Here is a 22725-nt window from a genome sequence, read left to right as displayed (position 1 = left end):
TGTACAATTTTAATAACTTCTTTTAAAAATTTTTGTGTGAATTTTATGTTGCCTTAGTGTCTCTTGATTCTGACGGGAGTGACATTATTGTCTCGGTCATAGTGAAAACTTCATACACCATAATACTATTGTGTAACGTTAATCATTTTCAATTATTCTTTTAATTTTTGAAACCCGTTTATGTGCGGTTGTTTTGGATGGTTAGTCAAAGCATAGAGAGTTTGCTCATCCTATCAAAAATCGAAGAATTCAACTATAATTCGCTTGTTATGTAGATAATCAATACATACATAGATTGATTTGCTATTGGTGTACTGGTACTTACCGGTCAGAATTTCTTTTCGCAAGTTTGGAAATATCTTCATATCCACTATGCTGGTGACAACACCTTCTAGGGTTCCAAACTGGGAATCGATACCTAAGGTAAAGAGCATCAGAAAGAACAACACGGACCAGAACTGAGCTCCAGGAAACTGGTTTATCGCTTCGGTGAAGATGATGAATGCCAATCCGGTTCCTGATGCAGACTGTTCCCGAGAAGTCGAACAAAAATTATTATGTAAGATATTCATTTATATCTATGAGTTGAATTTATTAACTTATTTTTTTCTAAATGTTTTCGTGTATACGCACATTATCCAACTCCTTCTCTAAATCACACACAGGTAATTCGGGCATTATGATGTTATCAAGAGATCCGTGTCCGCTCGGAACATTAATAAATGCCCCAGGTGGTGGGATATTATTGACGTCAACTTGGTTCCCAAAAATACCGACCAGAGTAGCGTTTCTGTCAACTAAGCATTGTTCGTAGACCATCGTGGCCTTAAAACCTGAGGAATTACATTCAGTTTATTGTTCGATAAAACAAACGAGGCAAATCTTCTGACAAACATATGATCTCCTTAATACTATCAGTGCAACTTTAATAGAATCTACTAAAAAGTGACGAAAAAAAGCCATTAATGTTCTTCAGATTGATTGATAACAGCATTACAGACTCTAAATTGCTGTGTAAATCGTAGTCAAAGATATTATTATCATAAAATAGCAAAAAATTTAATTCAGAGTTCATGAAACTATTCGGAAATGTTGGGGTTTGAAGACAAAAAAATCATTCTGTTCAACTTTGGCAAATTTACCTATAATTGAGAAAACTACGATGCCGGCAAACATGGAGGTAAAACAGTTAGTGAGGCTGACCGTTATTGCATCACGGTAACAGTTGTTGTTTACTGGATTGTACGAGGAAAAAGCGATGAGTCCACCGAATGCTAAGCCCAGGGAAAAAAATATTTGGGTCCCCGCCTCCAACCAGACAACCGGATCGGTAAGCGTCCACCACTGAAAATAATTCAATTGTGTTAAAGTGATTCAAAATATTCATCAATCTTGCTTACCTTGGGCGTGAAGAGGTGACGTAACCCATCTGACATTCCTGGTAATGTTACTCCACGAAAGAAGAATATTATCAGGACCATGTAGGGGAAAGTTGCTGTTACATAGACTACCTAAAGATGAGAGAATCGGGATGTCAATAAACTTGCAATGTCAAAAGGACATTTTTGTCACGAATATATCAGTTTTTAGAATGAGTGATACTCATAAAGTAATTATTAATTTTATTTCGCGCTTCTTCCTCGAGATCACAGTTGTACTACCCCCACTTGCCCCAGTGTCACCACAAAGTTTAAAGATAGGAAACAAAACATTTCCTGCTACGATCGTCTTCCTGCGCGACATACGCACGCCTATCTTCATTCTTTCGCTTTGTGTCAATGTCTTAACACATAAAAAATAAGATTATTATTCTTCTTGTTTAAAATTTTCAAACAAGGCATATTCAGTCGTTGGCGAGATGGAGGAGGAAAAAATTCAACGGAAAATTCATCATTTGGAGAGGAAATTAGAACGAAAAAAGAGAAAGCTTCGTAAGTAGCGGGGTAACTCTACTTCTTCTGTCCACAAAAAAAAAAAAAAAATATCACGTTGTGTTATTTGAGTCTTTTTTAAAGACCAATTACCGTGTACTGAAGTAATGCAGTTCGTTGTGTCTACGATTTTTTTGTTTGGCACAGTGCTTTCGGCTCTTACCGAAATGCATGCCTTTGTTTGACAAAGGATAGTACGCAGCGGCGAGTTTGGGTTTGACCCTCATGGCTGGGGCGGTAATTTTATCATAAACCCCATTTGATGGCGGAACTGATTGTGGAATGAGACAAATATTGCACACGTACCATTGAATTTTAGGTCTCAGAGCTTCGTCGATCGGACGACCAGAATATAGTTCACCGATAAACTGCCGATCGAGGCATTCAAGGCATTATTCGATGAGAAGATATCGTTCGCCTAGAAGATCTAGTTCAAGGTATTCCAAGCATCGGTCGCTGCGAAGATCTCATTCTTCGAGAAGATCTCGTTCGAGGTTTTCGAGACATCGCTCGCCAAAGAGATCGCGGTCACAATTGTCAAGACGCCATTTATTGAGTAGATCGACGAGTAGTTCAAGCCGCGGTTCGTCGAAAGAATCCTCGTCTAACCGATGGCCGATTATTGATCAAAGAATCGACAATCAGGTTCTGCCTCAATATAACGATGACGCCTCTGCGGCCGGTAATGCCACCGTCGGTAACGTAACTTTGCAAGTTACCAGGACTACAGAAGTGTCGCCTCCGATTATGCCTCCTGCGATCATTACGCCTGATCGTTAGGTGGACCTTGAACCTGATGTCTTGGAAGTCATAGGCACACGGCTCGAAACGGTCAAGAAATTCCAACTTGCCATTCATAAGGATGTAGTACTTCGTTGGGCAGAAATTCTCAGGAACGGATTTCATACTGAGAAAGTCAAGAATCTTTTACAGAAACATCCGGTTCCGGAAAATTGCGCTTTTATTTCCGTCCCAAAATTAGATGCATGAATCATCGCTGCCGTACAGGAATCACCGATAAAACGAGACAAGTGCATTGTCGAAAAACAAGAGCGCATAGCAGCCTGTCTAGGGGCTTTGGGAAAAAGCATTTCGGGTGTCATGAAGATGGAAGAAACTCAAAAAATCGAGTTACTCGAAAATCTGAGCGATATGGGTAGGCTTCTAGCTTCAGTCCATCGAGAAGAGTCGTTGGTTCGAAAGAGTTTGGTTTTGGCGAATCTTAACGCAGCTTTGAAGCAAACGTTATCGAACACGACGATCGATTAATGGCTGTTTGGCGAAGATTTGGAAAATATAATTAAAACAGCATAAAATCTCGAACGAGCTTCAAAGGATCTCAAGCCACCGAGCAAACAGCCTCAACAACGATATACAAAAAACTTGGGAGGCCCGGCCCGTCAGTCGTCATTCAGGAATCGGCCAACGGCGTCGGGCGAGAATCGACGAACATTGTCGAACACTTCGGGCCCAAAGAAACAGTCGTTTCGCAGGGAGAATCATGGCTACAAGAGACGTTAATAAACTCACCGATAAATGCAGGTAAACCAGCCGGTAGGCTGAGATTTTTCGATAGTGCTCGGTCAAAAGTAACCCACGATTCTGTTGTACGGAAGTAGGCTAAGGGATATGAGATCCCTTTTATATCAAAACCGTGGCAGAAAAGTTTTTCGAACGAGACACTGTGGTCTTCTCAAGAGCAGACGTTAATCAAAGGACAAATTGATAAGCTGCTTTCTGAAGGAGCGATCGATATTTGCTCCCCCTTGGGAGACAAATTTTTATCAAAATTTGTTTTGGTTTCTAAACCAAATGGGACGTCTAGATTGATACTTAACTTCAAAAAACTTAACGAAGTTATCGAGGCGGAGCATTTTAAGAACGAAGATTGGAAAGTAGCAAGACAATTAACTGGTCCCGATGATTTTATTGCCACTATGGACCTAAAAGATGCGTACTATCTAGTCCCTATAGCGAAGAGCAATAGGACATATTTACGTTTTTTTGTATAAGGGAGGAATCTACGAATTCACTTGTTTACCCTTCGGCTTGAACGTGGCTCGTACGTTTTTACAAAAATTTTGAAACCGGTCGCGGCGTACTTGAGAAAACGGAGGTTCCGTTCCGTTTTCTATCTAAATGACATGTTCATTATCGGAAGCTCTTATGAAGAATGCGCAAGGAATGTTCAAAGAACGCGAGCAATCTTAGAACAGCTGGGATTTGTTATAAACGAACAAAAAAGTTCTAAGGCACCAACTCAGCGCTGCAAATTTCTAGGTTTGGTTTTTGATTCGAGAAAGATGATGATTGAATTGCCAGAGGACAAGTTCAACATACCGTCAAGCTTTTGAATCGATTCAGTAATATCGCAAGTTGCACAATAGGAGAATTTGGAGTTTTTGTTGGTATTCTAGTTTCTCGTTGTCCAGCTTTAAAATACGGGATGATATATGTACGTAGTTTCGAGAAAGAACGAACTCATGCGTTAGAAGCCAGCATGGACAATTTTAACGCAACGATGAGTTTTCTAGGTAAATTTGAGGAAGAATTTAGGTGGTGGAAAACGCATATCCTCTCCGCTAGCGCGCCAATAAACGAACCGGTTTACCGTCTTGAAATCCTTACGGATGCGTCGCGCTCAGGCTGTGGGGTTTTTTGTGAAGGATGCCGTAGTAATGGTGTCTGGAATGTCAAAGATCTTTAATTGCACATTAACGTTCTAGAATTGATGGCGGTATTCTTCGGTCTAAAATGTTTCGCAAAGGATAAACAGCGCTATGATATTTTACTTCGGATTGATAATACAACGGTAATATCCTACATTAATAAAATGAGAGACAGTCGTTTCGAGAGATTGAGCTTATTGGCCAGAGAAATCTCGCAGTGGTGCGAACAGAGTGACATTTGGATCTCAACGGCATACATTCGTTGTAGCGAAAACATCGAGGCTGATCCAGGCGATTACAGCCTGAAACGGAATTCGAGCTCTTCGATGGCGCTTTCGGAAAGATTATTCAGATCTTTGGTTCTCCGCAGATTAATTTTATTTGCTTCCTATTTGCTTCCAAAGCAAATAGGAAATGTAAACCTTACGTATCGTGGCAACGCGATCCCCAATCATTTGCTATAGACGCCTTTACCTTTCAATTAAATAATGGTTTTTTTATGCATTTCCTCCATTCTCGATTATCGTCAGAGTCTTACGGAAAATCAAACGCGCTGATTCGAGTGGCATAGTTTTCGTTCCCTACTGGGCAGCACAGCTGTGGCTTGCGTTGTTTTTGTCTTTAATTGATACGGAACCTATCGTTTTCCGTCGAGATATTAACTCGTTAGGCTCTTCCAGCAGGGAACCACATGTCATGTGGCATCAACTTACCCTGTTTGCCGCGAAGTTATCAGAGAGGCCTACGCGCAGAGGAAAGTTCCGGTGGAATCGCTGAATATCTTGATCGCCTGTCTATCGGAGGCTACGCTTCGTCAGTACGACAGTGGCCTCAAAAAGTGGTGGAACTTCTGCATTCGAAAAATTGTTGATCCATTTACTGGTTCGACAAATGACGTTTGAACGTTTCTCACTCAGGAGTTCAAGCGTAAAGCCTCTTATAGCTCGCTTCACTGCTCCAGATCTGCGGTATCACTGATTTCAGGACCAGAGTTTGGACAGGACCAAAAAATTAATCGATTTTTTAAGGGAGTTTATGAATTGAGACCAATAACACCGAGATACGACTCGACGTGGGACCCAAAGACCGTTTTAAACTACTTGTCTCAGTGTTATCCAAATGAAGAAACTACTTTGGAACGTCTCTCTAATAAGTTGGGCCCGTTACTAGCCTTAGCTACTGGGCATCGCATGCGAACGCTATCCGTGATAGATATTCGGAACTTTTATCAAGTAAACAGGCTTTTGTTAGAGATTAAGATCCCTGATGGAATCAAGACTTCCGGCCCTAAGAAAAAATAGGTTTTTTTTGAAGTTATACTTCTTTAGGCGCGTTGTGAAAAACTGATGAGAGTGAAATTTCAAGATGCGCGCGCATCACTGTAACACAAAATTAACAGGATGAAGTTGCCCACTCAACCGAATTCATTAAGTCTCGAAAAAAAGCTAAATATTTATCCACATGGTTTTAGTTTTTACAGTCACAACACGTGTTTTATTTTCATACAAGTGCGAATTATATAATAAAATATATTCAGTAGTGATTCAAATTGAATATTTGGATTAATATTATTTACTATTTGTGAATATTAGTGAAAAAATTGTGCTAAAATACTTTTTCAAGTGCTCCAATATAATTGAGGTTAGTTATCCGTATATATTATTTATTGATATAAATCAAAATATCATTATTTAATATAATTAATACTAAATATTATTAAATTATCAATGTTGAATATTTATTATTGGTTTTTTAATATTTATAAAATAAAGAAATAAATTTAATAGAACATTTGATAAAAAGTTCGTGACAAAAATTTAATAGATTATTTAAATATAATTTAAGACATCCGTTATTTGTTTTATTGTTTTTTATTACATACTTCTTTTCTTTATCATAGTGTGACAGAAGATTTTGACATGTTGTGTATTTTTTAATGATACCAAAGAAGTTGAACTTCTCACGCGCGTACATAAGTACACGCACCCATTTTTTAATTTTTCGGTTACCCGTTTTTAGCCACGATAAATCTATATGTGCGTCAACAGCTTTAATGTTCTATATAGAAAGAACTAGAGAGATTCGCGGGTCAACTGTGAAGTTGTTAATTTCGTTTGGAAAACCATATAGAGCAGTCTCGGCACAAACTTTTAGCCGATGGATTAAGTCCGTAATGTCTGAGAATGGGATCAATGTCGATATATTTTCGGCTTACAGCACGCGTCACGCGGAAACATCGGCGGCTAAACGATATAGCGTCAATATCGATATTATAAGAAAAACAGCCGGATGGACTAAGGACTCCGAAACATTCGCGCGTTTTTATGATCGGCATGTAGTCGCGGAAGCAGTTTTCGATATCGCCTGACTTAAGTATAGGTCATTACAATAGGCTGTTATGTATTGTAATCAATTTTTTTGAGGGTTCATTGACTCTGAGATTGATTACCCTACGGCACAGTTACTAACCTGAATAATTAGATATTGATAATAAGAGAGAAAGATATGATTGTTGGGCGCCAGACGCACATGCGTCAGAAGATAGATAATTAGAGAAAAAGATATAGATGAAGATCAGGTTCTACGACGGTTTTGCACAGCTTTCTCAGTATAGACAAGATAAGGGTAGAGGGGAGGGGTTGAATACAATAGATAGAATAGGAAACAGGTGAAGCAGAAATAGTATCAAATATATTGGCCAAGAAGCGATAAAACTTAATAACAAGCAAACAACTAACGAGATTGAGATACAATTGAGATAGGTGAGATAATTAATTTACAGTCAGAAAAAAGTTAAGCGAGAGATTTAACAAGTAACAGAATGTTTTCAGAATAAACGAGAGATATGCGTAGGCTCGCGATACTATGATTCGAGATAATAATTAACACGGTTTTATAATGAATAGGCAGAACAGAGTAACATATACGGTACTTGGATTGAGCATTGATCAAGCAAGCCATAAAATATGAGAAGCGATTATAAGAAACATGCGGAATACAAAAATTGTAATAGTTATCACATTACCAGAATTATCAGAGATATAACAGAGGCAGGGAATTATTAATTACGAGGTAAATTCAAAGAAACAGGTCGAGTAAAGAATTATCATAAAATATAGAAACAGACAGATAATACGTAGTCTCTAGTTTGCGGTAAGTGCGAGAAGAGACATAATATTTGGTACGGTAAAAGATAATTTCGGGATGAAGACAAATAATACTCAAGAGAATTAATACGCAACATACGACAAACCAAAGAGACTACGGACGACTACGATCAGCGGTGTTGGCGGAGAAAATAATAAAAAAGATGTTATTCGATACGGCGCAATACTCCAAAGTCGAAAGAACGACGAGCGAAACCGCGCGGCGATGTAAGATCGCTCACGCAGTACACTCACTAAGATCAATTGATCAAAGATAATAGGTAGAGAAACAGTTATGAATGAATCAGAAAAAGTATAACGAAATAGTAATGCTCAATAGCTAAAGGAGGAATTGATAACTTAACAGAACACGCTGCTACACAGCGATATTAGATATTTAGGTATTCTAGAAGAGAGAGATAATAAAATAAAGCAATACACTAACAATGCGTAAGTGAGAGTCAACCAGTCGCGAAGTTACTTGCGATAAGAAATAGAAAGTGATAAGATAAAAAATAGTAGAGAATAAGGTACGAGCCCAGGTGGCTCACGCAGACCAACTGCAAGAGAGAAAGAGAGATAAAGATACGATATATTGCAAGTAATTTCGTGGCTTCACAAAATAGAAAAGGAACCTCACTTACGTGAAAAAGAGATATGACAGCTACAGAAGATGCGATAACGGTACGATAAACTTTGTTAACGGTAACAAGAACACGTCTGTTGTTAGAGAAAACTGAACGTAGAGTGTCGAGACGAGTGGTGATCTTGATTTTCGTCGTGCTGCTGTCACGTGAATCTTCCTCAAATTTGCGTTATCCTAATTGGGCCAGCAGGTCGCGTGGGTCTGGTCTACAGGTAGGCGGCGATAATCTCTCGCCGCTTGTTTTTCTTCTTCCTCGCTGACAGGTATCGAGGTATCGGGACGTGGGAAGGTGGTCGGAGATGTTTTCCTTCAGCTGTGCTGTGTCGTTGGTGAGAGGGGAGGTCGTACCGCTCATGTGTTGCGATATTGAGGTGTGCGATAATATTGCGTCACCGATCTCTTGGACTTGCGACCGATGGTACTTCACTCCTTGCGTTACTGGTACTTCCCGTTGTAGCTATTTTGTTGGCGCTGCATCCCGGCCCTCGCTCATCGGAGCCCTCATGCCGGAACGATCTGGTGGTGATGGCCCTCGACCCGGATCCCCACGCTATTTTCACCAGATCCACGTGTTCAGCATAGTCTAGCCTATTCCACGCCACAGCCCTTCGATAGGACGGTTGATTAAGAGAAAACCATCCTCTATTTGATAGATAACGACTTAGTAGATGTTAGGGTCGGTTCAGCTCCAGGCTGATAAGTATCGTCGACGGGAGGCTTTGTTGTGTTTTTGACGCACAGCCCTGTACGCCGTCTGGCGATGCATCTGAGCGGTAGAAGCATTGATTCGTGGTTCGGCTCCTGGCCGATAAGTCTTAAATAGTTGGAGGTACTGTTTGTGCATCACGCACGACCCTGTTCACAACTTAGATAGGCATCCATCGGGAGTGGTTTCAGCGGTATTCGTTTATCTGTAGTCGGTGGTGGTCGGTGTTGAGCTGGTACGTGACCCCTGTCAGGCAGTGTCCTGGTATCTTGAAGCGGAAGTCTCGTAGATGGTTCTCATGGAGCGTTACAAAATTAGAAAATAGAATAGAATTAGCTTAATAAAGAGAATTACTTAAAGATAACTAGTCGTTCGTTTTGGAGTATTGGCCTCAGACGTGCTTTCGTTATTTTTAGCGATATTCCGTACGCAGGGAAGTGCGATAATTAAGCCATGTGACGGGGTACGAAATACCACGTCACAGTATATTACTGGTTAAACGTTGCTACTTAGTTAGCTTATTTCTTTCCCGTTTATTACAATTATTGTATTTTCGACATTTCAATAAAGTTCATCAAGATTGTCGGAAAACTTGTGCCGTAACAAACTTCAAAGAACTACAATTGTGATCTCGAGAAAGAGGCGCGAAATACAATTAATAATTGTGGACGTTGCCTAATCCCGGCGGAACTGCTGCTTGCAGACGTTCACGCGATGCAAGTTTTCTCTGTCATTTATAAAGATATCGAACTTCCATTAGAATAATTTTGAAGGCGAAGGAGCAATCTGTGTCGTATATTTTTTTGAAATTCAAATTTTCTTTTCAGAGTCATAGAAAACAGCACTGAAATTGAGCACATTCCCCTTGTGATAAATCAAGAACGAATTTTTTTTCACTACTCTACGGAATACACGACACAGATACATCCTTTACCTTTAATTTAGGACTAGGAGCAATAAAATCGAACTTAAGAGTTGCGAGAAAACTTGCACGAGCTGAAGCATGAAACAGCGGATTTTCGCCGCGAAAAGCGATTGCTTGCTAGCGCCATCTCTGGCTTAAGCCGCCCGTCGTACGAATTAACGGCCGTAGCAGCAGTCTGCATTTAAGGGATCGTCTCAGTGTGACCCTCCGAAAAATCACTGATTTTTGCGATTTTTTTTTTTGATGTTGTAATAAACTGATCGGTCTGGTTTCATTTTCATAAACAAATACGGATACGGAAGGATTTTTGTTACGTTCATTTATTTAGTATATGATAATCAAATAAATTGTTCAAATGACAACTTGAAAAAAAAGGTCCTGTACGGTGTCCACGATTGCGGCCGCAATTTTGATCTGAAACAAAAATTTCAAGAAGATTATTCATCTGTAGGAAAGCCGCTGTCGCACTATGGAGGTTTTTTTTGCAATTTGACAAAATGGTGGCGGTTTGAACAAAAAGTATCGCATTTGGCCCTTATTTTCAAACAGTTTTCCGTAGAAAAAAATTGGAAGATTTCAAACAAAAAAAAAGCTCCCATAGCGCGATAGAGAATGACGTTAAGAATGTTCTCTCTAAATTGGAAATAGATATCTCCAAAACTTTTCCTTTCAGAGTGCACATCGTTTTGAAAAACACCATTCCGAGAAAAACGCGTGTAAATATTGAAGTTAGAAAATTTTAGATAAATCGTTTACTTACGATCAATCGGGGGCATCGGCGGTCTTGATTTTTTTCTTGGAGGTTTCACTCGTATGTCTATCCGTGGTGGATGTCAAGAACGAACTGAAATGCTTGGACAGTTTATTCTGCAAGGTTATAGAACCAAGCACCTTATTACACGCACAGATAGAAAAACCGTTCCCTTTCTACAAGAAACGCTGTAGCGGCCGTGATAATTTGAATTTCGGTTTAGAAACTAGAGAAAATGTTAAGAACAGTGTATACTATACGATAATGCAAAAAAAAAACGATTTTTCGAAAATTTCACACTGAGACGATCCCTTAACATGTGCAAACTCGTCATTCAAACCGCGAGCCGTGAGCGTTATTCAGTGTGTTCTTCGTGAATAAATATTAGTGAAGTATCTGAAACTCCTTAATAAGTGTTCATCAGTCATTCGGTATGACAAACAAGGAAATGTTTTCAGGCATCCCCCTCCGATTTTGATGAAACTCTGGTATGTTATAGAGGGTCAAAATCGATGACATACATATTTTTTTTTAACGACCAAAACTCATTTTAAAGGGGTGAAACACCCCTCCAAAATTGACCACCACCAAAGATGATTTTTCTGTTTTGCATACAAGGAGGGGATTTTGATAACTAATAATGATAGTAATAAATACCTTGTCAAAAGTGATGAAAAACACAATTCGAATATTCTCAAGAACTCTTTATTTTAGGGGTTAACTTGTATATACAAAGTTCATTTTCTACATTAGAAACAAGATGTTCATCAGAGCTCAATAAATCCAACAGCACTGTAAAGAGCATGCAAGAATACAGAATACGTGCTTTCGATTTTTTCCCAAAAACTGAATTCTTATCGATTTTTTTCCCAATATTGCGGATTATGTCTAGTATTCGGCCATGAATCATTGAATAACATTGTTTGAGGCTCGCATTCATTCTGGCATCGCTCTCTTATCATTTTACTGTTATATCATTTTTTTTCAAGAAACGTTGATATTTTTCATTTCAAGCAGACTATCGACTGCTCGAAAATTCGATGTGTGTCATATGTAAACAAGTCATATCTCTACTTGAATTAATTCTATGGCACAAATATTTGAGGGGTAAGGGCTGGGAAAACGATCAACAAAAAACAAGTAGTGATCATTAATTATTTTGCGTTGAAAAAATAAATAAAGAAATTTTTTTTGTTACTTTGATTCATACACTAAATACACCTGTAAATAGTATTGTAAATAAATTACGTTTTTATATAATACAAAATTGTTGAATATGTACACGATTCTACTTCCTCTACCGTGGCCACACCCTTTAAACAAAAACAAGTTCCAAGTTTATCTATAAATCGCTTTATGGATGATACTCGGTACAATAATGATATTTATCACAAAAATGCTGTAGGCAAAGTGATTTTTTACACCAAGTGCAACCTTCGATTTCACAATTCGAATGAGATGACTGTCCAAATGCAAAATTGACGGGGTTATCAAATTCATCAAGTTTCTTTGCAATGAACCCGCTTTTATGCCACGCATAATGAAACAAATTATGATATCGCGGAGATGACAGTTGGTTGTGAACTAAAGACTGTAATTTTCTAGTATTATTCCTTGAATCTAAATTCAAATCATAATCAAGAAGAACTAGGGTGTCTGAAAAATGACGAATATGCTTTTTCCATATGCGGAACCCGAAAATATCGAGAGGTTGAATTTTTCCAGTGGTTCCTTTCGGTATCAATAAAGTCGTCAACTTTTTGTCTGGGGGTGTTGTCTCTTGCACAACTCTAAAACAGTGCCCACTCCAAGAATCAATTAGAAGTAGACTCTTCGGTCCCACTTTTGGGATAAACACTTCTTCTAACCACATCTTGAAATGCTCTGTTATGAATCATTGTGATTAAAACCGTTTGAATACATGCAGCACGAAACAAGAATTATTATACCTGAAGTAAGTTTTCCTGATTTGGAAGCTGTGATAAAAACATTTGGCGTCTGAATAAATGTTGTTCAACTATAGGTCCGAACTTTCCGGATGGTTATTTCAAAACAATAAATGAAGGAGATAATAATTTTCCGTCCGCTGAAATTGTAGGCTGTATAGTATAATTGTGCGTTGTTGAAGTTACTGATCGTACTATGCACGACACTTGTTCAGTTCCTTCTTCCGTTAACGTTCGTCCAGAATGGATCTCTATTTGGAAACCACTCTAATCAGAATTATATATATTTTGTAATCCATATTCGGAAATATAAGGTTCAACTCTTTTCAAAAATTTTTCAGCAATCGTGTGTAAATATTCACTATTTTCCACTGATTTTCACGTGACGAATTTATTGATTTTTCTGCTAGTAATGCGATGGATCTTCTTAAAGTGAAGTAACCACGTTGGCGATGCTTTAAATCAAAAATCCTTATGACTGATAAGTCCTTGGGCCTGTAAAGCCCATCTTCGCAGATCCGTATCATGAACAATCAAGCCTGCGTCAATGGCATTTTTCATATTCTGCAATGTATACTCTGATATGCGAGCCAATTTTTCCATCTATGTCCTTCCCTGGTTAATTTGGTGTGCCCAACGACGCAATTGTCGTACTGATTTGACTTTTTTATCTCTATGACGACCCGTATCAATTGAGCGATTTTTTTTCGTCTTTGCACTTCTCCAATATTCAACAGCTCTTCTTTTATAATCGAAACTTCAAGGTTCGTCATCTTCGGAACAGCTATCTTCAGGCCCTTCGGAAGGCACCTGAAAATCTGCATCTTCCACTGCGAACGTTTCAAGATTTTTGTAGGGCTCTTCAAAGTCAAGAGAATTTTCCTCAATCATTTCCACACTATTATATTCTGTCATGCTTTGTAATAAAATATTTACGAAGTTTGATACTATTTCACGTTGATCATTTGTTAACGGGGACTCGGGTATATTCATTACTTCAAATGCTGCCCACAGAAGTTTAATAACGTTTATTGGATACACTTACATTGTAAACGTGAGAAGAAATTCAATAACTGCTCGAAGTTCTGTTAATAACGTATTAACGAGCACTGAACGGTCTCACGACTTTTCATATTGAAAATATCCGAAAGATACTCGTAATCGTTAAAAAAAATATCTGTGCCATAGAATAATTCAAGTAGAGATATGACTTGTTTACATATGACACACATCGAATTTTCGAGTAGTTGACAGTCTGCTTGAAATGAAAAATATTTAAGTTTCTTGAAAAAAATAATAGAACAGTAAAATGATGAGAGAGCGATGCCAGAATGAATGCGAGCCTCAAACAATGTTATTCAATGATTCATGGCTAAATACTAGACATAATTGAGCCTATGGGTCAAATAACGACTTAAGTCGACTTAAGTCACTTTTTCAAAGAAGCTGATCTCGGTGTTCTGTATAATCTTCGCTATAAACCCTGTGAATCTTGGATGTTTTCGTCAACTTTTAATGCTGTAGTAACCATAACAAGCGGTGCGCGCACCGCCATTGAGTTAGCCGGCAGTAGCAGCGAAGCGAAGTAGGCTAATCCACGCGCCTCCGCTAAACAGACGCACGTGTTTATCTGCCTGTCTGTTAGATTTCGTGTAAAGCTGCAATATTTTCTGCGCGAAATAATGAACGAATCTACAACAACTACAACAGCATCGACTAGCCCTACTGCTACAGTTACGGGGAAAAAGAGAAAAATTCGACAAGATAGATGGGAACAAAATAGAAAGAAGCTTAAGCGTAACAGTGGTAAAAGTTACGCTTCTCAAAGTGGGAATAAAATACCTCGAAAAAAATTCAGGCACACTACCGACTGCTGCAAGAAAAACTGTTCGTCTTCTTTCGATTATAAACGTCAGCGTGAAATTTCCAAGACTTTCTGGGCAATGGCTGAGAAACCGAGTCAGGACACTTCTTTAATCAGTTGTATACAACGTGAAGAAATCAAATACGTCAAAACCGTAACAAAACGGAAGAACAGATCTTGGTCTTGGAAATATTCTTTCAAAGTAGATGGCCAGGATAAAACTGTCTGTAAAGGATTTTTTCTGTCTCTTCTCCAAATAACTGAATCCAGAATGAAAACGGTGCTCCGATTTTGTAAATCAGGTAAATGTTTATATTATTTTCTTTCTAAATAAATCAATATTTACGAATGCTTGACTCGTTTATTGGCGTCTTATAACAAAACAAGTCAGGTCTGGATTAAAATATGAAAATACTGATTGTTTCAGGTACGACAGTTGCTACAGAAAAAAGGGGTAAGCAACCCAACCCTGCCAAAATTTCGAACGTGGTATGGAGTTTAGTGAAGGAGCATTGGTCGACTTTCCCGAACAAAAAATCGCATTATGGAAGCTCCAAAACTGAAAGAAAGTACTTCGAGAATCCAGACTTAAACGTAAAAAAAATGTTTCACGCATTCCAAGAATATTACTTTGATAAAACAGGGAAGCAGCTCTCACTAAAGTACCCAACGTACCATAGATATTTTCGGGAAAATAGTGATTACTCGTTTAGGCAACGTAAAACAGACGTCTGTGATTTTTGCACCGAATGTAAAATCAAACTATCGGCAAATTCATCAGATCCGTGTAAGGAATCGTTCCGTCTACATGAAGTAAAAGTTGCGGAATACAAGGTTTTGCGGCAACAGTGCACAAAGAATATTAACGATGATACTCTAACTGTTGAGTTCGACTACGCACAAAATCTTCCGCTTCCAAAACTGAACGTTAGCGCACAATTTTACAAGCGATTATTGTGGCTGTATGTTTTCAACACACACTGTTTTAATGACGGTGACAGCAAATTTTTTTGCTTCTTAGAATGTGATGGTGGCAAGAACGGTAACTCTGTGTGTAGTTTTTTGAACGATTTTCTGGTAAAAAAATTGACTGAAAATCCAGAATTAAAAAAAGTAGTTCTTTTGTCTGACTCCTGTGGGGGGCAAAATAAAAACAAGACTCTCGTACGATATTGTGCTTGGTTGTCGGTCAAAATGGAAGTTGAAATAAATCACATCTTTCCGGTGCGAGGTCATTCATACTGCCAATGCGATAGAAATTTCGGTGTTTACGGAACTGTTTTAAAAAAAGTAGAGACCGTCGAAAATCCTATCGAGTATCTCGAAATAATGAGGACCGTAAGGCACAAACCAAAAGCTTTCGAAGCAGAGATGAGTGCCCACTTATTAAAAGAATGGGATAAAACTTTGGATTCATTTTTTCTAAAGGTTCCAAAAGCTAAGGGAAAGAAATTCACGATCCAAAAGTATGTGAAGTTATCATACAAGCCAACAGGCACCATGTCCGTTTACGCGGACTATAATGGCGCTCCGCAAAATTTCAACCTGTTCAAATTAAACGCTTTTGTAAGTAAAGATACCGAACTAGCATTAGCAAACCCGGCTCCTGTTGGAATTAAGACAGCTAAAAAAAATGACGTGCTATCTTTAATGCCTTTTGTAAAACCGGTTAATAGGGAATGGTATAAAAATGTGCTGCGGGGTACCTGCAACGACAATGATTCGGCTGAAACAGACGAAATGGACTCTGATTGAACCTGATACATGCCGTTTTTTAAATGTCAATTCCTAGTTTAGCTTTTTTTATATGTGTTCACCGCGACCATGAAACACCCATTACAGTAGAAACTGGTTTGACTATTATCGTCATTATATTATTTTAATCCAAAAACGTGTTTGTACAGATTAAAAGTCGTTCTACAAAAAAACGACTTAAGTCTTACTCCGAATTTCCGTGATAGCACTGTATTGGACAATATTTAATAATTGTTATTACGTTTGTATATCATTTTTGGGTACCCCACCTATGTAAAAAAATAAAAGTTCCTTGTAAAATGCCTTGTCAAAATTGAAATATCGACTGTTGAATCTTTACTTGCCTTTTTTATGCCAAAACTTAAGTCGACTTAAGCCGTTATTTGACCCATAGGCTCAATTCGCAATATTGGGAAAAAAGTCGATAAGAATTCAGTTTTCGGGAAAAAATCGAAAGCACGTATTCTGTATTCTTGAATGCTTTTCGCAGTGCTGTTGAATTCATTGAGCTCTGATGAACATCTTGTTTCTAATGTAAAAAATGAACTTTGTATGTACAAGTTAACCCCTAAAATAAAGAGTTCTTGAGAATATTCGAAGTGTGTTTTTCATCACTTTTGACAAGGTATTTATTACTATCATTATGAGTTATCAAAATCCCCTCTTTGTATGCCAAACAGAAAAATCATCTTCGGAGGTGGTCAACTATGGAGGGGTGTTTCACCCCTTTGAAATGAGTTTTGGCCGATAAAAAGAATACGTATGTCATCGATTTTGACCCTCTATAACATACCAGAGTTTCATCGAAATCGGAGGGGGACACCTGAAAACGTTTCCTTGTAAGATAAGGAAAGTGTAAGGGAAAAGTGAGAAAACGGACCTGGGATGGGAATATTTGGCGGCTTATCAGAGGGAGAGGTTGGGATGAACAGAATGACAATAAGTTGGCTTACATAGACATGATTGTTTTCATTTTCAGACCGACCAACTAACATGCACGTTTGAATAATTCAGAACACCGTATTTTCGTAACAATCTCTTCGAATTATTATTTACCGTCCTTTTCTTAATGTGTATTTTGTTAACCTATTTTTCCAAAAATCATTTTCCATTTTTCGTTCACTCACGATTACAAACTTACCGATGACTTATACCGCACACTGATCTACCTAACTGACTATTTGATTGTGATATTTGACATCCACTAGCCTAGGTCAATGCATGATACACTAATAAATAGAAAACATGACGTGCTATCGAAGACATTGTTGCAGCGTGAAGTTTCAAAGCCAGCCTCGTCCGGTACGCTACATACACGTTTCGAAATGAGCCAATCATTCAGCTCCATGAAACTTGAGACGTGAGTCCAGCACTGATTCAGCTCTATCAATTTTGTGGATTGGAAAAATAAAAATCAGTGAGCTATCGCTGTCCTTTTCGAACAGACGTGATAATGTTTTATTCTGCAATAGCAATATATTCCCGCCTGAAATATGGTAAATTTGAATCGCAAGTGGTGGACGAAAAAAAATTAATTATTCTTATCTATACTCCAATTACGAGAGAAAATTAAACATCTTCTATTGAGGAATATTACTATCATATGCCCCGCGATTACCTAAAAAATGGGTTTTAAGAGGTTAAAATAACCTACATTTTTCGACCATTTCTGAAGAAAAATTTGTAAATAGAAGTCAAACATTTATCTGAAACGACACCCACCAGGGGGTCAGGACTCAAATCAGACCGGCTCCAACATTTTGTACATACTTGTTAATCGGTTACATAATATATGGTCAATGTAGAATTAATGTGAGCCAAATAATCAACGAGGAATTGGTCGCGGAAGACACGCCAACCAAATACACGATGACAGATAATGTTATCAGTAGTATTACAAGGAGAGTTCTGCGTGGAAACACCTTCTTTACCGACCAAGCCGACCAATCCGCCTATACGTGCATCCCAGACGCAAACCCTTGAAGGTCACCCCCACTTTCGTAAGATAAAATGTGCTCTGCCGACCGCTCGTCGGTAAGAAAATCTCCCAAATGACCATGATCTTCGGTAAAAAATCCTCCAAATGACCATGATTGTCGTTAAAAAATCCTCCAAATGACCATAGTCGTCGGTATAAAATGCCTGAAATTGCCATGGTGTCACCCCTTGTGGGATGAATTGTGCTCTTTGTCAGTAAAGAAAATCATGTCATCGAGCGGAATCGATAACTGCATTACCGAGCGCACTCCGTGGATCCTCAAACGTTTGACCGAGAATCCTGGCATGCGTCAGGTTTTGAGAGCTTCCAGAAGGTTCGAGAAGATTCTCACGGCCTTGAACGAATCTAGACTGACAAACAATTCGTCCGACGTGTTTCGACTTGACGGTGAGCGGCATGCGGTCAAAGGATTTCGGTGCAACGTTGAATTCTGAGAGACCCACTCTGGCCTTGAACGAATTTTAGACAAACAATTCTCGGAATCGTCCGACGAAAACAATACTCGGAATCGTCCGACGAGTTTCGACTTGACGGTGAGCGGCCTGCGGACAACGGATTGCGGTGCGACGTCGAATTCTGGAAGGTTCTAACGTACAATCGAAGACACATCATTTCGGTAGCTTCTAGAAGTTTTTCAAGGATTCTGTGTGCCTAGTGGGAGGAATACGGCTATAAGAGGCTGAATTTCATGTCAGGAAGACAGTCTTGCATTTTTAGCTCTATTAAGGAGAACTCCAAATAAAGCCTAACTAAAACAGCGAATCGATCTATTCTTAAAAAATATTCACGACTTGAAATCCTTTATTAACCAGAAGTCAGAACTCAATATAGTGACAAAAACGTTAGCAAATCTAAATCTATCAAGAAACACGTAACTGCTGAACATTAAAAAAAAAATGGATTTCACAAAACTGAACAAAGTTGCAAGCATGAACGAATTTCTACCGACGAAGAAATTGACGGAGCTGGAAATTTTCGAAATCTACAAAGTCACCAACATTAGACGAGTCCAAACGAGGTTTCGACAGCGTGGCGTCACAGATCTGAACGACGAATTCAGCGTATTTTTACCGGCACGAATTGTGCGTCTGCTGAACGAGGACGAGACCCAATACCAGAAATTGGTGCAGACGATGGAGAAGGAGCGGTTGCTCTTGCAGTATGTGGGCGGCCAGTACGGTCAAATTCAATTCAAAGATGCGTCGACTCTCGCTTAATTTATACACCGTACCTGAACTACGTGTGCAGCGTCTCTTTCTTACCAGCATGGAGCGTGCGACTACTAAACGTGATCAAGAACCAATTTCAAAAACTTAACAAACAAAAACTTTCGAAGAAGTTTCCAAGTATTCTACGTTTCATAACGTTTAAGAAAATTGTATGAACATTTCCACAAAGGTTTTATTTTTTTATTTGCTGTACATCAACTAGATATACTACTACTACTACTACTACGTTGCATGCTGTCGTTTGCAGCTCTCTGAAACATACAATAATTTTTGAAATTTGAGATATGATGTATCACTCACGCACACAAAAGTATTTATCGAAGTTGTTCCAAAAGTTGTGAAATGATGAAAATATGTAAATTTGACAAACTGGTGAATTTGAAAAATTAACGACGGAGCCAGGAATCGAACCTGGTATCTAGAGATGCTTTACCGGAGACTTACTCCACTAGACCACCTAGCCGCCCTGACTCTGTTGTCGTTAATTTCTCTCATCACCAGTGAATTCAAATTTGTTTTCCTGGGCCCGATTTATGTATGAGTAAGAATTTCTCCTCTGCATGCACGATGTAAGGAGACTGTAGTGTGTAGATGTTATGTTTACCCTTTTTGAATCCTTCGCTTCCGATGAGAAGCCCGTAAGACGGCAATGCCGTCTAATAAATGAGATGGTGGTGTGCAAATCATTAATCTACGAGAGAATTTCGTTGAAAATATGTAAATTTGACAACCTGGTGAATTTGAAAAATTATCGACGGACGGATTTGTCAAATTTACATATTTTCAACAAAATTCTCTCGTAGATTAATGATTTGCACATCAGCATCTTATTTATTAGACGGCATTGCCGTCTTACGGGCTTCTCATCGGAAGCAAAGGATTCAAAAAGGGTAAACATAACATCTACACACTACAGTCTCCTTACATCGTGCATGCAGAGAAGAAATTTGTACTCGTTGTGAAATGATATTCAAGAAACGTAAGACATGTATATATCACAAAAGTTTCAAGGTTTTCGTTGTTAAAAAGAAAAAAAAGGAAAATAAATTTGTTCTAAAAGTTGTGAAATTAAATAAAAATTTTTCTTACATTTTTTGAAACAGACAATCCTCCTCTTCATCACGTACCAGGCGGGCCGCCACACCCGCCTGGTGAACGATAACGTCATTTCAAGGGTTGTTATCGTCATTACGGTCACCGTTCGCCATGTGCACGCTCATTGCCAACCTTACTGATTGTACCAGAAAATCGTCAGGTATGTCGAATATCCACTCTATAGAAACCCGCACATGATGTAAAATGTTTACGTAATACATTTTTTTTTTTTGAAAATAATCTGAAAAAAACGCACACAAGTGAAATTATTTCAATTCACTCAAGTAAAATCAAAAAAATTGTTGTTGTACACTCAAGGTAAAAAAAAAAAGCTGTATGAGTGCACTGATTTCAATGGCCCACCTTGACAGTCTGCAAGCTCAACTGTTAATGAATTCATCAGACGAACGTAACACCCCACTCTTCATACAGCTTCTTCATATGTTTTCGGTTCACGATTGAACTGATACCAAATCATAAAGTGGTTGACACTTGTCGGTTACGTTTGCAGGATATATCCTTCTCACTCTGTCCTACTGCACTAGTGCGTAGACCTCGGAATCGTAAAAATGACACTGTGGGGCAAAGTAAAACATCCCCGTAACGCTCTCGGTGAACGATATCTACTAAGCCTATTACAGTTCCATGTATAACTCGAGCGATGAGTTCACTCTCACAGCTCTCTCTCGTGCATGAGGCGGGCGAAACTTGTTCGCCAAGTTCCAAGAACTGCCTTGCCATCTTCCACGCGCTGCAGGTTCATTCGAATATCATCAAATTTTTTTCGCTGAAGAATTTTACATACGGTTGTTCACGGATTTTCGGCAATGTGTGAGTCACGTCGGTGTTCACCCATAAAAGGGACCGTGTCAGCGTAGAGCGGTCATTCTAGAGCAAGCTTCGCAACTCTATCTTTGTCAAGTGCGTGACCGGAAGAAGAAGAAACATGGATTCTGAAAAGTGTTGGAAATCAATACAAATCATGGAAACGGCGTTCAAGATTTTATCTGAGAAATCGTCACCGGCGGAGATTGCAAAATGGATTCGATTCGGAACCTAAAATACCAAGCTTTTGAATAAAATCTTACGCAACAACGCCTTAACGATCGGGGAGAAGACAAGAATTTTGACTACAATTGGAATTCAGAAATCGTTGACGGTCAGATTTCAACAATTTTGAAAAGTGGGTGACGGATTACAAAGCCGACGAAGAGGCGATCGAGTACGGTGGGAAGATTTGGAGACAGCTTTCGAGAGCCGAATTCGAACGGGAGCCATTATCAATGTGTGGCATAAAGATTTGAACAGGCTTTTGGAAGATGCGAAACACCTCGTCGTTGCAAGACTGAAGAAAATGCTACGAAAAGTGGGAAGTTTAAAAGCAAACTGGGTCTTGTGTTGTAAATTCAATATAACGAGAAACGCTGAACTTGTTGAAGAAATGAAATATTTTAACACCAGAAACCAGATCATCCTCCAGCCAGCTGACATCCCCGGGTGGTTCGAAGAGAATGTAAAGCAAAAAGTGTTGGCCAAGGTGGAAGATTTTCGGGAGAGAAACTCTGTTTGGTCACTGACTGAGATGATCAATTTGACTGTGAATATCAAGAAGTACGTGCCACTGCGAGGCGGTGTGTTCACATACACACCACTACCCAAAGGTATTCAAGATAAGAAGGGTGTTGTCAACATCCGTAACAGCGATTCCTATTGCTTTCTATGGTCGGTCACTGCAGCCCTCTTTCCAGCCAACAACAATCCCAGCGAAATCACTACATATCCACATTTCAGCTCAGTGCTACAATACGACGGTTTGCATTTTCCAATGTCTTTAGACCAGATTCCAAAATTTGAGAAACTTGACAAACTTTCAATTCACGTTTATTGGTATAGATAGTACGGGAAAACAAAAGCGTAGTAAAATTGTACCCATTCATTTAAGTCGAAACAAGTCTGATGGACCTACAATCCATGTCTTAGTAATAGAGTTTGGAAACGAAAATGACGATGATGGTATGGAAAATATTGAAAAGAATGTAACACATCATTTTGCATGGATTCGG

General features: G+C 38.8%; 1 protein-coding gene across 1 annotated transcript in view; it reads right to left on the bottom strand.

Annotated features, from left to right (window-relative positions):
• LOC124175102 (sodium-dependent neutral amino acid transporter B(0)AT3) overlaps positions 1 to 22725 on the bottom strand; it is a 554844-nt gene that overhangs the window by 155099 nt on the left and 377020 nt on the right. The window contains exons 10-13 of the mRNA XM_046555003.1: positions 1401 to 1511; positions 1143 to 1344; positions 634 to 833; positions 326 to 527 (exon numbers count right to left, since the gene is read on the bottom strand). Coding sequence (XP_046410959.1) covers positions 326 to 527; positions 634 to 833; positions 1143 to 1344; positions 1401 to 1511 — 715 coding nt within the window. The remainder of the gene's footprint in view (positions 1 to 325; positions 528 to 633; positions 834 to 1142; positions 1345 to 1400; positions 1512 to 22725) is intronic.

This window comes from Neodiprion fabricii, chromosome 2 (genome assembly GCF_021155785.1).
Source record: "Neodiprion fabricii isolate iyNeoFabr1 chromosome 2, iyNeoFabr1.1, whole genome shotgun sequence".
Taxonomy (NCBI): domain Eukaryota; kingdom Metazoa; phylum Arthropoda; class Insecta; order Hymenoptera; family Diprionidae; genus Neodiprion; species Neodiprion fabricii.
This window is presented reverse-complemented; position numbering and strand designations above follow the sequence as displayed.